At 45.3% G+C, this 16,040-nt stretch overlaps 1 protein-coding gene across 2 annotated transcripts in view; it reads right to left on the bottom strand.

Moving 5' to 3' along the window:
• Positions 1-4,835: 4,835 nt before the first annotated feature.
• FAM171A1 (family with sequence similarity 171 member A1) overlaps positions 4,836-16,040 on the bottom strand; it is a 343,848-nt gene continuing 332,643 nt past the window's right edge. For both annotated transcript variants that reach the window (XM_085631254.1, XM_085631255.1), the window contains exon 8: positions 4,836-7,077. In XM_085631254.1, the coding sequence (XP_085487380.1) occupies positions 5,466-7,077 (1,612 nt within the window). In that variant the 3' untranslated portion in view covers positions 4,836-5,465. The remainder of the gene's footprint in view (positions 7,078-16,040) is intronic.

Here is a 16,040-nt window from a genome sequence, read left to right as displayed (position 1 = left end):
CACGTTACTACATGACTTTGTTTTTGCAAGACTCTGTTTATTCCTTTCACATGAGAACAGTCTGCTTCTCATGTTCTGTGCTGTGTTCTTGGAGTTTAGTCTGAATAGGTTGTACAAGGTCGATAAACAATGCCCCTTGTTAGTCTGTTCTGGTCAGTCCCTAGCACCTAGACATAACATGCTAAACACAGCTGCAATGCTGTAGACTCATGCTTTGATATTACGGGGATCCATGTTTTAACACACACTTGGAGAAAGCCTTTCCATGGAGAAGAGCTGTGCTGTTCCTATGATGTAAACCTTACATCCAGGTTTAAGGTATGGGGTCTGTTGTCAAAGCCCAGAGATCTTCCTTTATATAAATAAACTTCTTCCAGTCAAGGGGTGGGTGGTTAGGCCTTATAGTCCTTATTCCACTGTTTTTATGAAATGACTTCCCCCTTTGTATTCTATGGAATTGTAACAATGCTAATCGTTCTGAGTTTATGCATTTGGCTGTTGGTAGTGGCTCATATACTGTATTGTAGAGCACAATAGTTAAAATAAACATTTTGAACTATTACAGTGGCTCTGCCAATCCTTATTGTGGACAAGTATGAGTGAACGAGCAAAAGGGTAGGTCTTGCTACAGTGATTCCTGAGAGAGTCCGGAGTGTTGTGTTCTGGGTTGTCTAATCATTTGTAGCTTTGTGATTTTTGGAGGGGAACAAATGAGACACTATAGCTAGTCGCTTTGGGGATATTGAGTACTAAGGTGATAGGTTGGCACAGCCCTATACACCGAGGTCCTGTTTTCCTGCGCATAGTTCTGTGTAGGTGCAGAATCCCCACAACACCATCCAGTCTCCAGGGTCGAGGGCAGACAGGACCTGAGCCAGTGTCAACATTTTGAACTTCTCCTTCCGGAGGAAGTGGTTGACTTTCCTGAGATCCAAGATAAGACGCAGGCCCTTATCCTTCTTGGGCACCAGAAAGTAGCGGAAATAACAACCACGACCTACTTCTGGGGCAGGAACTCGCTCGACGGCTCCCCTGGCCAAGAGACGCAACTTCCTGTTGGGAGAAGTGCCAGGTGATCCGCAAACATGCGATGGAATTGAGGTGGCATGGATGGAGAGAAAGACTCGAAGGGGAGGGAGTAGCCCCTTTGGACACTCTGAAAAACCCACCTGTCCGACGAGATGGTTTGCCAGTGGGGGAGGTAATGGCGAATCCTGCCACCCACTGGCGAATGGTGGCTCTGAAAGGTCGGACTAGTGGGGCTTGGAGGCTGCTGCAGAGGGGGCGCTGGTGGACTGGCCTGCCCGCTGGTCCCCGAACCCACGACGGTGGGATCCATAGCCGCGCAGAGGCTGGACAGCTTGCTTAGGTCTGTGGCTCTGGGCGGAACATGGCAGAGCACCCCTTCTGTAGACACGAAAGGGGCAAAAAGCAGACTGCGCTGGGCGGGAGGTGGGAGCGAGGCCCAAGGATCTGGCTGTAGATCTGGAATCCTTAAAGGAGCGTGTTGTCTGCCTTGTCACCAAACAAGCGATGGCCATCAAAAGGCATGTCCAAAAGTGTAGCTTGGACATCACCCGAAAAGCCAGTGGACCTCAATCAGGCTTAGCTTCGCAGTGCTACTGGCGTTGAAATCGTCCTGCCTAGTGAGTCGCCCGTTTCCAGCCCATATCTTATGGTGAACTTCGCTGCGTCTCTCCCTTCAGCAACTGCACGGGAGAGCACCACCCAGGCCTCTTCCGGGCACTGTGGCAGCACGAGCGTGACAGAATCCCAAACCGAGTGGGAGTAATGGCCCAAGAGACATGCGGTGTTCACCGACCTAAGCTGGAGGATGAGAACATCTTCTCAAGGTGGGCCAGCTTCTTGGATTCCCTATCAGGTGGTGCGGTAGGGAATGCACCCTTGGAAGTAGAGGCTTGGACCACCAAGCTCTCAGGGGTGGGGTGCTGGGAGAGGAAAACTGGGTTGCCAGCGGCTGGGCGGTGGCGTTGGGCAATCATCGTATCCACTGGAGCCGCTGTGTTGGGCTTGGACCAAGTGCCTAAAAGGATGTCTGTTAGGGCTTCATTAAATGGCAGCAGCTCCGAGGAGGCCGCTGCCGGCTGAAGCACCTCAGTCAGGTGGTTAGTCCTGACCGCCACTGTATGAAGATCAAGGTTTAAGGCCTCAGCCACCCTATGCAACACCACTGAGTATTACGCACCCTCCTCCATAGCCACGGTAGGGGGAGATAGCATGCCAAGGTCTGGGGAGATGTCCAGACCACTGGCTTCACCCAACTCCTCTCTCCAGTCCGGTTCCTATAACTGGTCTGCCAGAGGGTCCACAGACCCTTCCCAGTCCTCCTCACCCTCCTCTGGTAGCCAGTGCGATGGGGAACACCAGGGGTACAAAAGTACCTGTTGGTGCCGGTCCGGCTCCGTGTCCACATCGAGGGTGAGACTGGAGTAGACGTCGGCTGGGGACACAACCAACATCGGAGGAGGTGGAGGTGTCGTCACTGGATTCGGCACCAGAGGAGGTGTCTCGAGGTCGACCGGCGCCAATCCGGATCCAGGCCTGGATCCCTGGGGGCTCTGCAGTGCAGGATCCGCCGGCATCGAAGGCCTAGAGCCCCCGCCGAGTCCGCGGGGCCCGAAGGGCGTGCCAGCGGAGTACAGCTGCCCAAAGATTGAATGGAGGGCTTCGTAAAATCTACAAAGTTGGGCAGGGGTCGCCCTGGTTCCCGGGAAGGGAGGGAGGCTTGGGGTCGACCCAACTGGCTCCGCAGGCGGAGCCGGACGACTACCTTCCTCAACCCATATTGGCCCACGGACGTTGAGAACGCAAAGAGCAACGGTGCTTCTTAGTCTTCAGGTAAGTCGAAGCACAAAAAGAAGGCGAACACTTCGACGAGGAATTGTGGTGATGACTCTGCGACAGGTCCCGCGACCTCCCTCTCCACCGGGACCTCAAGCGGCGTGGAGTGGACTGCCGGGCCTCGAGAAGCTTTAGGGACCGCTTCCGCAAAGACTTCGGGTTCATGGCCCGGCAGTCCAAGCACGACTTTGGGTCGTGGTCGTGCTCCAAACACCAAAAGGCACACAAGGTGCGGGTCCGTTACCAACATCAATTTGTGACCGGAGTCGCAAGCCTTGAAGACGGTTCGAGGACGGGACATCCCTTGTGCACCAGGAGTCGTGAGGACTCGAAAAAAACATCAACAAAAATTCGCAAAAAGAGAGTCAAATAGTGACTCGAGGTACCGCTGTCTCCGGATCTGCACTGGCTGGTGCGGAAAAAGAAAGAACTGACGTTAGCATGCAGGGGCGGCGTCTAAGTAGATACTGTGATGTCATTCTGGCAACCACAATGCCAACCATGAATGCGGAGTTGACAGACGCCACCTACCGACGCACAGGGGTACTGCTGAAGAAAATTCTCCGGATCCAGTCTGACGCATGGGGGTAATTCTAAGGTGCGGAATCCATAACTAATTGTCTCTTTCAGATAGAAAAGTTAATCTATATCTTAAAAGAACAAGTAGCACTTTGTGAGAAGACATAGCCTGACTTTTGACCTGTCTTTGAACACACAGCAAAGGTGACATAATAAAAATACATTTCACAGACTGCTGTATTGCTCATTCACTTTCTGAATCCAGCATCGCTATTTTGGGGTGCTGCAGCACCCACCACACCCCACCTCAGCTGCTAATGACTGACAGATGGCTTAGAATAATCACATCCAGAGAGGCCCGACTCCTCGCTCAGTGTGGTACACGTTATAGGTCTGTGGATTTAGTTATTCCCCAAGACGTTCTTCATTTTCAATGGAAGGAGGAGCTTCTGGTTACACTGCTGAATTCCAATCAACAAACATTGAGTAGGTCTGCTTGATCATATTCTAAAATAAACATCTTCTTAACCAACCGGTCATCCACATACAGCTTGACATGGATTGTCAGAGTGTGCTACCACAACTGATATACATTTAGTAGACCTAGGCACAGAACCGGATGCCAAATAGCAGGACAATTAAAAGGTTATGTTTTTCCACTCACTACAAATTGCAGATAGTATTGGGTGTTTGATGCTTCGGTGTGTGGATGAATGCATCCTTGCTGACATTTAGTTACCTTCCTACACTAAAAGTTAACTCCTTCTAGGGAATGAGGAAGTAAACAGAGTACACCCAAAACCCCTTTACATCAAAGGCAGATCTTTCATGGTCTCTTGGACAGTAGAATGGACATTTCTTAACAATCCGAGCAAATGGTCTCATTCGATAGACGTCTTCTTTGGTGGTTATTATTCCTGCTTTGAACAACCAATGAGGTATATCAGGGCTGTGGCCTTACCCCAGGGATAATTTTTGTATTATCTGCAGAGCCAACATTGTTGCACAAGCATTTATTCACACAAAGAAAATAAAAGACTGCGTAAAAACAACAGCCTGCCTTCTAGGATAGTAAAGTAGATCTAGTTTCTGATTTAACACATTAAAGAGTACATGCCAATACCACCGTCCAAAATGCAAGAGTAGGAGTAGTTCCGGAGCAAATAAGCCTTTTAACATAAATAAGAAATCTAAAAGCTTGGGATTTTTGAGTGGAAATTAAGAGCGTTAATTTTGGAGCTGTTGCATACAAAATATTCTACTGTGTACGGTACATAATCTACTGAAATTAAGAAATGCGTAAGCGCAAAAGGAGTATTGTTGCAAGGGCAAAATATACAGGAACTGAAAAAGAAGCACAAATTAAGGGGAAAAGCCTGTGCTGTAAATATGAAAAAAAGGCACTTTGCTCGGATGCAACCATATCAGAAGAATTAAGCACTGACAACATTCAGTTTGGTTTTCATACAAAGGTTTTAATACCAAGAACAGCTGCTCACAGCTTTCTTGTAGAAATACATTAAAACAATTTGCTGGGAAAAAACAGGTTATAATAAAACACAAAAAAACAAGTTTACAACCAAATTGTAAAAATTAAAAAAGCATTGTCTAAGCAAAAAGTACTTAGTGTAAAAGCAGCAATGCATAGCCATTGAGATAATGTATAACTTTCAGATGCTCAAAATTCAAATTGTTATGTTTAATGCAGCTTTACAGTAAACATGATACAAGTGGTTTCAGGACTATAACCTAAGTCCATTACTCCCGTTAGTGAGAAACAAGGTCAAACACCTATCAACTCTAATTTCAGCATCTCGGGGAGGTCATTCAAAAATGACTGGCTCAACACTCCTGGCCATTGTCATCAATCTCACAGTAGACAGTCATAAAAATCATTTTTGAGGTTTTGTCTTATTCTCTTGAAGTTCCAAGAGCCCACTGCAATGCTTCACAAGATAATGCTTTTAAATGTCTCTTGCATTTTCTTGCTTTAGATGCAGCCGCTCTCCACAAACATGAAAGCAATTCCATAGTAAAAATATTTGGCAATTCTATACTTAGCTGTTCAGTGAATTTGCAACATTTCACTTCATATTGAACGCCAGCAAGGGTCTTTCTTCACGCTTTTGCCATGGACTTTTTTTGTTCTCTCCCTGCTCTTCTGTACTTTCGTCCAAGCCTGAAGTCTCATGTTCGGGGCTCATTAATGGCTCGGGTGAGGCATCTGCAGTTCTTTTTGTGGGTTCTTCCTGCAGACTAGGCAACTGCCCGCCATTTCGTCTTGCAGCTGCATCAAAGAAAGATCGTAAGCTATTTTCCTCAGGACTAACGACTGGTGTTCCGCACTCACTACCACTCTGGTCCATATCCTCCAAATACACAAGTTGTGTATAAGTTGTGGGGTCTGAAATGTTCTGCTCTTTTTGCTGGTGGGCCTGTAATGCGGACTGAAGTTTTGATTGGTGATGATGAAACAAGGATACTTTCTCTCTTCCTTTTCGTGCAGATTTTGGTTCACTCATATCCACTCCGGAATCTAAACTTGCATCATTACTACCGTTCTTACCTGCTCTTTGAAGATCAATATACGAATGTCTAATGTGAGCATTTGACCTCCCATCCAGAGACACAAACCAAGCCCGTGGATGTGGCAATGGTTTACCACCCGTTAGCTCCATGAGTGCTTTCTCAGTTAGGAGCTGCACGTCGCCATTCATCTGAGCCAGAGCAGCATCATTAAGGGATGTGGGGATGGACATTGATTCGGACATTGAGGCATTCTGAGGACTCCACTCTAATCCTTCTGTATCGTGTAAATCTTGATGAGAGATGGTTTGTGAACTTAAGCCGGGTGGTGGAATTTGTTGCTGGGTATGTGGAAGATGTTGGGCCTGAGAATTAGAAAGTTCAGCTTGAAGTCTTTCAATTTCATACTGCTGATCAGCAGGAGCATGCAACTGCTGGCTGACATACGGGTGATCCGATAGCTTCATGTAATGAGCTGGAATAACCAGTGTTGGCAACACATTCCTGTAAACACTGTCATTGACTTGATCCACTGAATTATAGCAGATTAACTGACCTGGTCGGGGGAAGGATGTCGGCCTTTCTAGATGATCAACTGATCTGGACATTATACATTCAGTAGGTCTGCGGTCTAAAATTTGCTCTTTTTCTGGAGCAGAAGGCGTGAGGTGAATTTGTTCCTGAACACTTGGCTTGCCTCCCGCAACATGGTTCACAGATGCTTGCACTTCTTTATCTTGCTTTTCCAATAAATGATGATGGCTTATTACAGAATTATAGCTTCTCCTGTAGTCCTGTTTCATGTGTGACTCATAACTATCAGATGCGTCTATCACTTTTCGGCACTGCAAAGGAAATATTTCTATGGACTTATGGTAGTCTTTTCTTAAAGTACTGCCCGGGGTGACATTATCAAAGGAGAATCTACTTTTGTCCTCTTGATGTGAAAGCAACTCCTCTCTAGAGCTAAAGTCGCGAGAGGTATTGTATGAAGGCTTAAGCATAGGGGTGCGCAGATCTGCTTCACAACTCGAAGACACCATTTCCATATGAACAGCACTGATTAAATTAAGGTGTGACATGGATGTTGCCTGATCCTTTTTGGAACTGTCGAGTGTTGTGGAAAGCTGAGGTTTCCTATGATTGTGACGTGGCTTCAAACACCTCCTCCTATAACAGAAACAAGGAGAGCAATCAGTGTTTGTATCATGTAGACACGCAATATATATATGTGAAAACTGAAAACATTGGGAACTCGAATTTGCTAAGTACATTGAATATATAATGAAAACAAACATATTGGATCATATATTTTAGTTAATTGATTGATGAAGATGTGGTTCATTCATAAATCAACACTTTGAGGTTGGGGAGGACGGGAATGCCTGATGCTAAAAAGGTAACCATGTGGTTGTGTGTTAAAAAAACACTAGTTCAATTATTGTCACCCTTATTTTTCTAGGCCCAAGGAAGTGGCCACAAAGATGGACTCTCTAAGCGAGGTGGTACCATGAAAATTGAAAAGGGGGGGAATACGTTAATATAGAATGACTGGAGGTATACGTAATCAGTCGGTTTGTCATTGTAAGTGGGTAAATGAGGGTGTATGGGGGTTCTCCATTTTGTAAAGCATTTCATTTACTCTTCCCTTTATATACACTGTGGCTGGCAGTTCTCACAGTGATTAATCAGCTAAAGGTACTTTGTCAGTTGCTGACAAAATAAGACTGGTGGTGAACACAACTGCAGCTAAAAGACTGACAAAGTTTTCAAAGTTTCTACCACACTAACTTCCACCTAATAAAACCTGATACACGTTCCTTCCTTATCAAATTTTCAAAAAGCCTCACATAAAGGCCAACTGAAAGCCTCGGTCACCAGTGTCAGTCCTTCAAAAATGTCCCATCCAAGCCCTGCAACAGAATCCATTATCTCTTATTTTGGGCACAACACTCGGATGAGAATATTGTGAGGAAATGGGGTGTATTATATGGTTTTGTTGTGTGACCTCACCATTCAATACACCTTCCTACCCAGTTAGGTCCAGTAGATTTCATCTGGAAAACCCTCAGCTCAACTCTAGATAGCTGTGGTACTGAGCAGCAAGGCTTACACAGACGAACGAGTGTTAAACATTTTAACAGCACCAAAACAATTAAAGAAATCCACACGATCCTCAAGAAATCCAACATCACTTGATAAAAATAGGTTGTATTATTATAAGAATTCAGACACTAGAACAAAAAAGTTTCACTCGTGAGTGCTGGAGATATAGATTTTACAAGCAATAATTAATCAATGCAATTTCACTCAGTTGTGAACAAGCCGTGGCAAAATCAGCTAACTGGACACAAACGTTTTCAAAGTAAACGTAGGTAAGTGTAAATGTGGTCGGTTAGAAGTACTTGGGGTGACCAACTCTCGCAGGGAGATAGTCTGGGGAGCCAGCAAGGTCCTCAAGAACAGAAACCTTCACAGAATGAGGAGCCCTTCAACAGTTCCAGGAACTTTATCCCCATTGCAGTGGATTCCTATGGAGTGGTCCTGATGCAAAGGGCCAAGGATGCTGGTGATGCAACGCAATCAGCGGGGGTCTTTCTGCAGGGATTCCTCGGCCCACGCAGACGAGGGGTTCCTGGCTGCAGAGTCGATGTCCCACAACGTCCTTGCTGGTCCAGCCAAAGTCCTGTCACCACTGGACTACCAGTCGCCTGTTGTCGCTGTCACAGGTTAATCCTTCCTGAGTTGATAACACGCCTTCTGATGGTCCCAGCAACTCTTCGCTGGCACTCCTGGATTAAGCAAACCCAGGTGAAACTCTGTGCATTGGGTCTTGGTCTTCAGGGTTTGCACAGAGTTGGTGGTAGCGGCTTGAAGACTTTGGGATACCAACGTGCCCTAACAGGCTTCTTCAGCTATTATCATGTGCTGTGAACAGGAGGCCAGTCAGCTGGCCTTTGGGAGTTCTCTTGGCTTGACTGGGCTCTAGAGACAACTTCTCCTTGAGCAGAACACAGTAGGCACAGTCTCTCTCTTTGCTACCCACCAAAATGCAGCAGGTGCAGTCCTCCTTCCAAGTTGGTTGAGATTTGAGGTCTGGGTGACCACTTCCTGTGGAGTGTGGCATCTGGCAATCAAAGGATGCACAATTCTGCCCACTCAAGATGGCGATACCCCTATCTGGCTGTACAGACGTCCCTAGCCCACCCCGTGGTGCGGCTACCTCAGGGCCACATACGGTTGGGAAAACTGGTTTGGCAAGGCTCAAAGAATCCCCTGTGGCCAATTCGGACGCTGCTCTCAGCACCATGAGAGCAGCATCAGAATTGGCCTGAGCGACCTTGATTTGCGCTCCCAGGGAGACTGGGAGCCTGTGCCTTCTGTCTCCAATCCAGCAACGCAGCTCGGGTTGGAAACCCCTTCAGTGCGCATGTTGGTTTGGGCAGTCCTGAGACAGCCGGCCGAACCCACATGCGCACTGAAGGCAGTGCATACCACTCTCCTCAGTGCCTGTCATACCCCTGGCCCCGGCCCCCAAGACTCAGCACTCTTAGAAGAAAAAACATCGATGCTCCTCCCGGCATTGTGGATCATAGTAGACTAAATCGTTTATATCGACGACGCCCTAGAAGAGACTGGGCTGAACGGCAAGGTGCAACATCATATTCAGTACCTGGAAAAAGCCACAAAACAGGATGGGGAAAGGGTGTAAACTTAATTATACCGGGTTTGGGGGGAGGATGAATGACAAGCTCTCTGATCTTGCCTCTTATTTAGTTTAATACCGTATAGATGAGGAACATGCAAAAGTACCTGACTGCTTGTAAACCAGTTCCAGACTCAATGATGCCTGAATGTCAGGACAACTGAGAGTAAACCAATGCTCAGAATAAATGCAGACAGACTTTTCACCGACCAACTGAACGGAGGACAGATTTGCATTCAACAGAAGGGTATTTCTTGTTTACCAGCTTGTGTAATATATTAATTGCTATACATCATGTCAAGAAAGTAGTCAAGTAGGGCCCTCTTCATCCTACTTCTAAATAATCTGAAGAGAGATCAGTGGACACCTGCAGGAGGCCATCTGACCCCTAGAAGATTGCGGTGGATGACCATGCTGCAACCTGGCCAGCATTCTTCCTTGATTGAGTCACGCAAGGGTTGACGCATCCTAGTCTTTCTGCCCTGCTAAGTCACTTTGAGCTATCTGCACTGTTGCTGTTAAACTTAATTCGAACATCCTCTTTGCATTCTAGTCCGAAATCACACCATTGCCCTGCTGAGTGAAACCAGGCACAAGGCTTCTCTTTAGTACACAGTGCTCAACTCAGTCGAAGGAAAATAAACAAGTCTGTCATTTGTCTAATAGCCCAAAAGCAAACATGCCTTCATGTGTGTGTGTGTGTGTGTGTGTGTGTGTGTGTGTGTGTGTGTGTGTGTGTGTGTGTGTGTGTGTGTGTGTGTGCACGCGTGCGTGTGAGAGAGAGTGTGAGAGTGTGAGTGTAAGAGAGTGTGAGAGTGAGAGAGTGAGAGAGTGAGAGAGTAAGAGAGTGAGAGAGTGAGAGAGTGAGAGAGTGAGAGAGTGAGAGAGTGAGAGAGTGAGAGAGTGAGAGAGTGAGAGAGTGAGAGAGTGAGAGAGTAAGAGAGTAAGAGAGTAAGAGAGTAAGAGAGTAAGAGAGTAAGAGAGTAAGAGAGTAAGAGAGTAAGAGAGTAAGAGAGTAAGAGAGAGAGAGAGAGTGTGAGAGTGAGAGTGTGTGTGTGTGTGTGTGTATACGTGTGTGTGTGTGTGTGTATACACACAACACTTTAAGTGTCTTTACAAATACAGTACGTGACGGATCTCACACAGGAGTTTACCCAGTGGTCAAAGTGGGGGGAAAAAGTAGGGGAACTGTGGGCGGAGAATCAGAGGGTGGGAATAACCCAAGGATTGGATCAGTGGGCGGAGCCGGAGGTGTGACCAGAATGCGCAAACATCCCAATTTTTAGTATTTGTTTGGCATTTCACTGCCCAGTTTAATCAACCAATGGATACACATGATTATTTAAGGTTATGATGAGTTATTGACATTAAAACACATTCACAAAGTGGGATATGATTCTAATCACAGAATGTCCCAAATACGAGAAAATGTGGAAGCACAAGCCATTTGTCGCCGAGCCATGGAGTTTGTCATCAGCACTTCTTCCTTTGTCCACAACAGCAGTTCACACATGAATGGCAAAATATCCTAGTTTGCAAATGTTTTCTATATAATTATGGCTCTGCCATATTTGCCTCATAATGCAAGATCTGCTGCATGAGCTGATCATTTAAACTAATAAATTATTTATAGCTCAAATGTATCAAAAGTTAATAAAAAATGTGACTTGTTTTGCTGCGGAGTAGATGGCTTATTGCAAAGGTTGACTGATCACCTTTCTCACTGCTGCATTTGTATGTTACACTGGTACTAATAAGGCAAAATCTTTCCAGAGACTGTTAACATGTGTACACATGTCAAAATAATAAAATATCAGAAAATATACTGCATTACTCTGCAGCCTTTTTTTTAATGCATAATTTAGTCAACACTGCGGCATAATTTTGTCCTCCTTTGCTTGCTGCATAATTTAATTCCAGTGGCCCCACAGCAAGCAGTACATGTTAAAAGTGCTTGTGAATGAGGCAGAGAGACTGAAGTTTGCGAACTTAATTTGGTGTGCGTGCAAATTCTGCATTGCCAGTCCCTGGTGAGTTGCAGCTACTACCTCTGAAACAAGGCCAATGGAGGTACCAATGGGTGAGGCAGACTGGCCTCAAGGGCAGGTCCGGCCTTAGCACTGGTGGTGCCCTGTGCAATAATGTTTGTTATTGCCCCCCCAATGACCACATCTGCCATGGATTCCCTCACTACCACCCTTTAACAGTGCCCCTCAAGTCTCCATAACCACACTCTATCTGATGCATTTCATTTGATTTACAGCATCGCTCATACCAGTGTAGGGTGTCAGAGCACTTTACATCCCACACATTACTCGGAGACAATCAATATGTGTGTAAATCACTGTATAGAAAATGTTACATAAGACTAAGGACTACAAGGTGTAGGAGTCACATGACAACCATACTAGAAGGCCATATAGGTTAATAGTGATTGGTCTGGAGAAACACAAACTCAGAATTTAAAACGTAATACCGTGGTTGGGGGTTCTCTTTAATAATCAGAATTGATTTCTGTCCAAAAGAACACATTTTGCAACATTAGGATAACCAAAGACTGGAGGGGAAAAACACAATGCTCTAATTTATATCTTGCAGTTTGTATGCAGCTCTTATATGACAGTTAATAGCGCACTGTTCTATGTTAGGATTTTAACTTCTAAACTGCAAGCAACAAAAGGATTTCTCTGACAAAAGCAGTAGCCCACTGACCTATTTACATTATGTGCACTTTGTGATCTGCATGGTACATGTTCTTTGCAGCAGGCACATTAACCCTCTGTGCTTAAACACCAGAGTCATCATTACATTTTTATTGTTGCCGAAAATTGCTGGAGGCCAGGAAGGAGGCAGCAAGCACTTTTAAAACCTTAATATACTTGCAAACATAATTCCTCCACCCAGTCAGAGCCCGGTCACACTGCCCTAGAGCTGGCCCTTCTCAAGGGTCCTGTGACCTCAGTGACAGAGTCATTATTGTTCTTGGCTGTGCTGCTTCATAGGCCTGTCTGCAAGACTGGAGGTGAACTTCAGTATGGATTGTGGTGGACAAACTTTGAAGGTTAACCCAGACTTGCCAGTGCTAGGGTCCACCTGCTGGTGCTAAAACACCAGCACTTCTAAGGTCTTGCGAAGCCTTCTAAGGTCTAGCATGGGATTGTGCTCCCTCAGGAGAGTCATCTGGTGGACTGGTTATTAAGGCTGAACCTGGTTCCCCAGTTCCAAATTCAGCATCTCTGGCCATAGTGCCACATCCTCTCCCCCACTGAACACCATACTGCTCCACTGAAAAAACTCACACTGCCTTCAACTACAACCCAATTGCTGCCAGCTATAAACACCTGGATGAGGCTCAATTTAAATGATGCAATAGACAAGAGCAATATGCGGCCTACAAAAAAAGTAACAACATCCTGGAAAAAGCAAACACTCATAGGGAATGCAAAATTTAGCAAACCATGTGAAATGTAAGCAGGAACAACATGGTTACCTTAACGCTTTTACACTCACTATTCAGAAATCAGTGAGTGCTTTTGCCTGAAAAGTTAAGGACATGACTACAGGGCCTTGAATGGACCCATTTCAATGTCCATTGCTGATATTCTTACAAAACGTTAGCAGTATGGTAAAAAGACCACATCCCTGGACGCAGAGCCGCAGTACACATTTTGTTTTCCAATCCACACTTTGCAGTACCTCCAGGATTGGTGCACTAGTTGCAAGCCCAGGGAAAACAAAGACAAGAAAACAAAAATAGTGCTTCACTGGCAAACTCTGTAAAAGTGGCGCTAATGTGTTTGGGTGTGAATAAAATCAATCTGGACAGTTTGCTACCACTCTGTCTTACTTCATTTAGTTATTTTTCATTTGTTTAACCTTTTATTCAAGATGCTGCACTTTGGAATTAAAATACGACATTTCCAGAAAAAAATGATTTTCTTTTTTGGATCCATTTCACAGGGGAGCAAATAAAAGAAAGGAGAGGAAAGAGAGTGAGAACCCCATCTTGAAATCACGGTTTTCAGTAAGAGAAGAACTGCTAGACAGAAAGAGAGGGAAGAATGAAAGAGTGGGGGTGGGAATGGGGGGCAGCTGAAGCGGCAGAGCAGAAGTGGACAGTGTATTTTTCTTCTCTGAGCAAGAAGGAAAAGACAGAGTCCTGTTACTTTTCTGCCGCCCGTCCTCGAACGCCAGGAAACGCCGAGCTTTATTTAAAGGCAATAATGATTTCTTGCGTCCTGGGACGAATTTTCTAAATAAAATTAGGGGAACAGAATCCTTGGAATTGAAGTAGGGGCATGCCGTGCCCTTCCGATCCCGCCCACTTCGACCACTGAGTTTACCACATCCTCTGATGCAACTAAACGCATTCTGATGCTTTATTTTAAAATGGCAAATTCTGGGTGAATTAAACTTTGACATTTTCACTCTATGGATATGTAGCGTTGCTACTATGTTCATGACCACGAAACCTGAAGACCAAAAGCCTGTTATTTTGGGCAAGCAACTTTATTATCACTTCTTCACATTGTAAATGTATTTAAACCATCTGCACATCATGTATTTTTGTTGCCTGTCACCTACATCTATCTCCCCGCGACTTCGTCGTTTCTATAATCCAGGCTTTATTGCGATTTTTCAAGTGTAGCACTTCGCGTATTAAGTGCTTCAATATATCAAATGCCCGAAATGTTTTCAGAATATTGACAACTGAATATTTGTGTTCAAGCAAGACCCAAATGTACCTTGATCCGTTCGTTCCTACTACTAAACCTCCACTAGATGGCAGCACAATCACACACACACACCAAGAGCTCAGTTTAATTTTTTGTTTTTGTTAAATTCAGTCAAAAAGTCCGCAGGCTTTTAACGAAGGCTTCTGAACCCCTTTGTGCCAGAACAGAAATCCCCGCGGAGGGTTACATCCAGCATTCTTTACTTCACAGCGACGGCCCCGTGGTCTCTCGATATCCCGATCATGCCACCCAATTTTAGCCACATATTGCTATAACATTTACAAATACCTTTTTGCTCTTTACTCTTAATACATTTTGCTTACCAACGGCTTTTGGAACGCGGACGGGGATGTATTATCTGTGCGCGATTATATACCACGTTCAATAGTGAACAACAACCGGAGGATAACTTTTTTTATTTAACAACGGGGATGTCACTAATGACGAACCTGTCTGTTCTTGGCTGTTTGCACGCATGCACGTTAAAGGTACATTCTATGTATTTGACCACTCGGTCATCTGGTTGGCTTGAATTTTGAATGACGTCGGCAGTGGAAGGTGCAGTGAGGCCGGCATTTTGCCCTAGATGGCGAGTGCGTCTTGGAGTCTCTCCCGGCGGCTGCTCTGCTCTCGTGGGTGTCCTCTGTCTTCCATCACTGTCCTCTCCTCAAGCTCCTTTCCTCATTGCTTGCTCTTCCTGCCTTTCCCCCGCTGGCATCCGTCTCCACTCCTTCGCCGTTTGTCCTACTCCTGCTTCGTGTGTCTTTTCTCTTCAGGTGTGGTACAGTTTAACCCCAGAAATAGACTGTCACCAGGCAATGCACAACCAAACCGTGTGCTCGAGGTTCCAGAGACACGATGGGAAGAAGGTCCTTTATTCCAGTCACAGGAATCAAACCAGTTGCGAAGATGACGACAGCGCACATTGAAATTAAGTATTCACCACGGTTATGTGGCTACCACAGTGAAGATCCTTACTTTCTTCACACTTGCATTATATCCAGAAAAAGAAAAGAAAATCCTACTCCAGCCGAAAGACTGGCTGCAAGGAGAACCCCATAACTGGCCTTGTCCATTACTTATTATCTTATTGAACAAGAATGTTCTTTACAGGACGGAGCTTGGGGGAATTTGCTGGTTGGTTGCAATCGCAGCCTTTTTAGACGCCCTATATGAGGTTACAAATCTAGAGCGATAATTCAGATGGAAGTAAGGAAAAACATTAGGACTGACAGAGGGAATTCCATAAGGGTCTCTAGAACAAGTTGGAGCAAAGGGTCTCATCACTGGTGTAAAAGCTGATGACGTAGCCTGGCGAAAGAGGGACTCTGCAGACCACCCAAGAACAAAAAAAATAGAGCCACCTATTTTTTTTGAGATTCTGTGGAAAGATAAAGTTTGATCAGAGGATCACACTGCATGGTTCTTCTAATTTGGAGAAAAAGGTCAAAAAGAAAGACAAGGGTCATACACCTAAATAGTTACATGGCTGTCTCATCTACAGACAGTTGCAATGAATCCATCTGTCATGACTACTGGTGGACTTATTGGTGAAAGCTCTTGGTCAAAACAGGGCAAAGTCTGCGTTCTGCTGAGGATGGGTACCCTATTACCAGTGAGGTGTATTAACCATTTTGGAGTTACATGCCTTAACTTCTAGAAACCTTAGTGAAGGAATGCTTGTATTCCTT

Source organism: Triturus cristatus, chromosome 10, assembly GCF_964204655.1.
Source record: "Triturus cristatus chromosome 10, aTriCri1.1, whole genome shotgun sequence".
NCBI lineage: Eukaryota > Metazoa > Chordata > Amphibia > Caudata > Salamandridae > Triturus > Triturus cristatus.
Note: the sequence above shows the minus strand (reverse complement) of the source record. Positions and strands in the feature narration are given on the sequence as shown.